At 38.1% G+C, this 6,000-nt stretch overlaps 1 protein-coding gene across 1 annotated transcript; it reads left to right on the forward strand.

The window, feature by feature from the left end:
* Nucleotides 1–3,101: 3,101 nt before the first annotated feature.
* Nucleotides 3,102–5,451, forward strand: LOC149405318 (translation initiation factor). The gene is made up of 7 exons (XM_089601771.1): nucleotides 3,102–3,239; nucleotides 3,496–3,657; nucleotides 3,985–4,326; nucleotides 4,421–4,467; nucleotides 4,572–4,634; nucleotides 4,757–4,889; nucleotides 5,128–5,451. The coding sequence occupies exons 2-7, from the start codon at nucleotides 3,537–3,539 to the stop codon at nucleotides 5,142–5,144; spliced, it is 723 nt and encodes a 240-aa protein (XP_089457897.1). The 5' UTR covers nucleotides 3,102–3,239; nucleotides 3,496–3,536; the 3' UTR covers nucleotides 5,145–5,451.
* The last annotated feature ends 549 nt before the right edge of the window (nucleotides 5,452–6,000 follow it).

Below are 6,000 nucleotides of genomic sequence, written 5' to 3' on the forward strand. Positions count from 1 at the left end.
GATAGAATGCTCGCACGGGATATTCAATTGTTGTGGTAGTCCCCAAGTGCACGTCTTTGCCATAAGGTCTACATCGAAATCACCTCTTACGTCTTTGACATGACATTCATATAGACCAAGTCCGTACGCATTGACGAACTGTGCCTTATTATTTAGCTGTGCGATATCATTTTGCCACGTTGGTGTCAATTTTGTGTTCAACTTGTTCGCTATCTCTTCTCGTTCAAAAAACCAAGTTTGGAGTGTGAATCGAATAAACTCGAGCAACGTCGTAATGGGAAACGTCCTCGCATTCCTTGTTTTGTTGTTGAAGCTTTCTGCGTTGTTGCTCGTCATTAGGTCGTACCTATATAAAACATACTTGATTTATATAATCAACGACATAAAAAATTCAGTACAAAAGAAGTTCTAGACTCTTACCGTTTTCCAGGAAAGAAAGCTCTGGCCCACCGATCGACACCAACTTCTTCAAGATACTTTGTCATCTCGACATCCTTACGTCTCAACTGTCTAAAATTAGCTTCGAATGCTGTTTTACTGAAGGCGTAAGCCGCATCGTAAAGTTCAAAGCGACAATGGTCTGTCTTGAACTTGTGTTGGACATTCAGTTGTAAATGATGGTAACATGCTCCGTGAGGGATACCAGGAAACACAACCTCGACACCATGTATGATGCTAACGTGGCGATCGGATATGAACGCCAAATTAGGTACGTCTTCACCGATAGCTTCTCGCAATCTTCTCAAAAACCAAATCCAAGAAGCATGACACTCGCTATCTACAACTCCGAATGCAAGTGGATATAATTGTGAATTCGCATCCATTGCAATTGCGCAAAGCAACTGTCCCCCGTATTTTGTCTTCAGAAATGCACCGTCCAATGCTATGACCGGCCGACATGCTTTGAAGCCTCTACGACACGCCCCAATGGAAAAGAAAGCATACTTGAATTTATCACCATCTCGCACAAAGTCTGTTAACGTCCCAGGATTCTTTTGCTTCAACATGTACAGCCAAGACGGTAACTTCTGGTACGATTGTTCCGGCGTACCCCGCACGTACCCAATAGCTTTCTCCCTGGATCTCCAAGCTTTCAAATACGATACGTTCACACCCCATCTTGTCTTCACTTCTTCCCTGACGTTATGCGCCGAATACTCCGCCATAGAGTTAATTGAGTACTTGTCTTTAAATACGTGACCGATGACCCATGGTGCCGCTCCTCGATGGCCCTCTGTTCGAACAACACGCCCACATGAGTGTTTACCCTCGTACGACGTAATCTCCCACATCTCAGACCACTGCACGACACCCCTCAACCTCCATGTGCATCTCTCGTTTTTGCATAGAACATACCATCTCTTTTTCGAAGAAGATTTCACTCTAAATTCGAAATTATGTTTCAACGCGTACAAGTGGATATGTTTCTTCAGTTCATGCTTGTTTTCAAATTGCTGCCCAATATATATTTCTTCTGAGCTACCTGTTACTTTCAAAGGTTAGTTAAACAATATGTGGTTTCATATTATACTTGAATCTCATTTGAATCCACTTAAATTACCTGTAGAAGAATGACTTGGATAATGACTCGGGTTTTCCTTCACAACATCATCGGCGCTGAACTCGGGTGCTTTCCATGAATAAGGAACGATAGGTGATCCGATCATCGGAGGCTCACGCTGACATTGACCCGATGGTTCACAATGACCCGTTGGTACCGTAAACGTTTCCACAAATTCTTCATATTCTTCGGGATTGGCAAATTCTTCAAATTCTTCACCTCTACCATTGTTATCTCCGTCATATCCATCACTATTCTCTTCATCACCATCGCAACCTTCGTTTTCATCACCTTCGCCACCTTCGTTTTCATCACCTTCGCCATCTTCGTATTCAGCACCATTGTGTCCATCATATTCGTCACTGTTGTGATTACAATCTCTATCACGCCTGTATACTTCGTCACCGTTTCCGGCACCCTTGTACTCGTTAAACAAGTCATCGTCACAGCCACCGTCTTTGTTTTCAATTATAGGATCTTTTTGTCGATCCTCGATAACAAGAGTATTCCGTTTCTTCTTCGGTTCATTGCGAGACACCATTCCAACTTCCACATCTTTCCCTTTACATAGTCCTCGATACGCAATAGGTGCAATGACCTCGAGCTGTTTCGGTACCAAACTTACACAGAGTGGAAATCTATTACGATATTTGTGCTTCATAAAATGCGAAACATCACCATTGTCCTTCAATACGGCAGGACCTACTGGAATTGTACCGACTTCGTATGGGACTTCGAGTTTTAAGTCGAACGCGAATCTGTCTAACTCGAACTTCTCGTATAAGAAATCTACTAACTCCGTGTACGTTACCTCTTTCGGAATTACGAATGCACGAAATTCTGCATTGGTGAAAACCCATTGGTGTCCTTCCTTCTCCCAAGTGCCGTTAATCATGACAAAAACTGCAAAAAAAACAGTCAAAACTATGCAAAATAAGCTTCTATATCGCACACCATCGTACTGCATCGTACAACATTGTATACCATCGTACACTATCGTACATCATCGTACATCATCTTACTGATAAACATCGTACTGCATCGTACAGCATCGTATACCATCGTACAGAATCGTACATTGTAAAAGAGGCATCGTACAACATCGTATACTATCGTACACCATCGTACAGAATCGTACAGAATCCAATTTTTTTTCTAAATTTCATCGTACACAAATTTAAATTTCATCGTATACCATCGTACAAACAAGTTAAACCCAGATTTTGGACTTTGTTTTCAGATCTGATCGATTTTTTATGCTACATTCTATCATATACATTCATAAACTTTGTAAAAATGATTAAGTTAGTAATCTTACCCATGATTCTTTTGAAACCCGCTTAAGTAGAGAGGATTTGAGTGGATTTGAAAGAGTTTGAGCGAGTGTGAGAGTGAGAGTGAGGCTGAGCTGATATAGTCTCAGGGGCATTTTTGTCCATTTTCGGTACAAAAGTCCATATTTAGATATTTTTAAACATTAGGGTCTAATCTTGATATTTAATGGGTTATTAAGCCCAATTAATGAAATTTCTCTTTTGAATTTCACCTGAAGTCATTTCCCAAAAAATTTCACTCTAAAGCACACTGACACACAAACGCTCAAGGATTTTTCTGGATCTTCTTATTCTTCTTCTCGGGGTTCTACGATTAGGATTTCGCTCCGGCGAGGAGGACTAGAGTAGGTTTTTCTGAGCCCTAATCTCTCTCTGTTTTTTTTCTTTCTTTCTTTCTAAAGTTTATGAAATGTTTGTTTAGAAATCTATATACTAAATTTCAAACTAGAGCCGCGTTTCTATCAGATGATTTGTTGGCACCAAATTTGAGAGAGTCCATAAAGCACAAGCCGAAACTCGTATCCGTCTGATTGTTCGTATGTTGTTTTTTCATCCTGAAATGTTCAGTTAGACTTGTGAATTTGTGTGTACAAATCGCAGAATACTCGACCGGTGATCGTGTTTTGTTGTAATTGATTCAAATGGTCAAACGAAGAGTTAAGAAGAAACAAGCCACGATTCCGGTGGGCAGTGATTCAGAAGCTGTCAAATTGAAAGAGCCCCAAATTGAGGAGCAAGAAGATCTTTCCACAGACCCTGATGGTATAACTTACGTTTTTTTTTTTTTAATATAACTTTAACAGTGACTAGAAACCATGTTATTTCAAGTTTGAGTGGATATGCTCACCATTGAGCTATGCTCTCTAGTCGGATAAATTTAGTGTTATTATTGATAGCTTCGTATAATTGCATCCACGAGTTTTTTTTTCCTTTTTCCTTTTGATTTTTTTTGCTAATCTTTCTTTAAAATCCGGTGAAAAGTTGGAAAAAATTACAATTGAGATACACACGGCTTCCATTGTTATCCTTGATATTATTAATAATTGAGAAAAAAAAAGTTAAGGATTACTTATTGTTTTTGTTCATCAGTGGAACGACAAAGTGTCGCGGTTAGAGCTATTCGCGACGTTGAGATCGATCATCTTCTGACAGAGATACGCTTGCTCCGCTCCTATTTCAACGAGGAGAATTTGCAGACCCCTGTTCTGAAGTTTTTCGAAGAGAATTTTCCAGACCTCTCTGTGGTCAAAAGTGGCGAGAACGGACGGTCTGAATTGAAATGGAAGAATAACAATAATAACAAGGGCAAAGAGCCGATGGAAAACACGAGAGATGTCCACGCTTCTCTTCTGCACCGATTGTCCATTGCACGTTCTGATTACTCCGGCCCGTTCTCGTCTTTCGGGGGTTTTGACCTTTCCACGAAAACAGGTTTTTGATAAAATAAAATGGTGGACTGTGATATTTCTAATCTCTTTTTTTCCCCCTAACCCATCTCACGCAATTTCGGTTTGTTGATTTGCAGCCAAGACAAGGATTCTGGGTCTTGACAATCTTCAAATTAGAAACTTTGTATGTTCGATCGAAAACTAGATTTGCTTTTGGAGATGTGCCATGTTGAAAATTTTGCAAGTCTCGATTTTTAGATATTTGTTTTAATGTTTATGTTATTTCAGGTTCTAGAGGAACCATCTGAAAATCAGATGCTCGGAATGCATGATGCTTTTCAAACTCCCGGGGTATGTTTCGTAACCCCTGAAATTATTACATTTCTTTGCTTATTCGGATCCGTGGTGCTTTTTTTTCGTTTTTCTTAATAGATTTTTTTTTTCTTGTGCTATTAACCCTTGAAACATAACAGATTAGTAGCCAAAGGGTTTCTATTGGAATGACCCCGAAAACGCTTAGGCTTCCAAAGCCTGGGGAGATGCTTTTATCAGTCTGTGGCTCGCCGCTTGGCATTTACGAGCAAGAAAATATGGAGGCTATATGTGGTATATAATTCTTTTACTTATCCTCTTTATCAGATTTAAAAATAAACTTTGTTTATCATCTATACACGCAGTGGAAGAAAATAAAATTTATTTAAAACATTGTAGATTACGAATATCAAAGGGCTTGAAATGTAATTTGAATCATTGTCAACGTGGAAAGTAGGTTAATTATTTGTTATTTATATGTCCTTGTAAAAAACAAATCTCATAGCGTCATTTTGGTTGGAATTATATGCAGAGTCTGAAGAGAGTTGATCAGAATTCAGTCAATTACTTAATCTGGACTAAGAGACTTGGTGTTTCATTGCAATGTATTAATTTTAGAGTTTGTACAAGATAGTTCCTAACATGATTTTGTAATGTTTTTTTCTTTTCAATCTTGTGGTAGAACTTTGGTTTTGGGGCTGTCGGACTACAATATAGAAGCTCAATATATGTTTGTAAACACCATTATGTAAATTGTTAATGGACCTTATACCTTGGAGGTTTTGCTTCCAGGAATGGTATTTTTTCATATATGTAGTTCAAAAAACTGCACACACAGAAATAACTGAATTTACTTTTATCGACGGGTTAAAAGCTAATGGTGAGTTTTGCTTTAAGTAAAGATGGGTTTTTAGGTTAATCGGTTTTTTCATACTGTTGGTTAAGAGCTGATCCTCAATAGCCTTTCATAGTTCATACCAAATATTGTTACTTTCATACCAAATATCCTTTTAGCTTTTGAGAAACTCACTCATTGATTATGCATCCAATATTTTCACGAAAAAAAAAAAAAAAAAAAAAAAAAAAAATCTCTACTATTTAAGCATAAAATGCTAAGCTAATTATCAAACTAGAAGGAACAATGTTATAAGACAAAAGGTTATTTACTCAATTCGGTATTCGTAGATGTACTCGATATAAAATAGTGGGGGCCAATAAAAGCCTCCAATAATGTTTTTTAAACCAAGAATAACTAATATCAAATAGGTAATTTTTGAATCTTAATTCTTGTTATTGATCTCATGTTAACGTTGAGACATGTCAGCACGAGTGTAGAGAGTTGATTTGAATACTGAGAAACAGTTTTGAAGGAAAACTGCAAATCTGCAAAAATTCGACCGTTGGA

This window comes from Urtica dioica, chromosome 2 (assembly GCF_054948205.1).
Source record: "Urtica dioica subsp. dioica isolate 48M chromosome 2, U.dioica_male_clone48M_v1_H2, whole genome shotgun sequence".
Classification (NCBI taxonomy): Eukaryota; Viridiplantae; Streptophyta; class Magnoliopsida; order Rosales; family Urticaceae; genus Urtica; species Urtica dioica.

Coding starts and splice junctions, on each gene's coding strand:
- LOC149405318 (XM_089601771.1), top strand. CDS start 3,537: ATGGTCAAACGAAGAGTTAAGAAGAAACAAGCCACGATTCCGGTGGGC. Junction 4,327..4,420: donor TGACCTTTCCACGAAAACAG/GTTTTTGATAAA, acceptor GTTGATTTGCAG/CCAAGACAAGGATTCTGGGT. Junction 4,635..4,756: donor ATGCTTTTCAAACTCCCGGG/GTATGTTTCGTA, acceptor GAAACATAACAG/ATTAGTAGCCAAAGGGTTTC.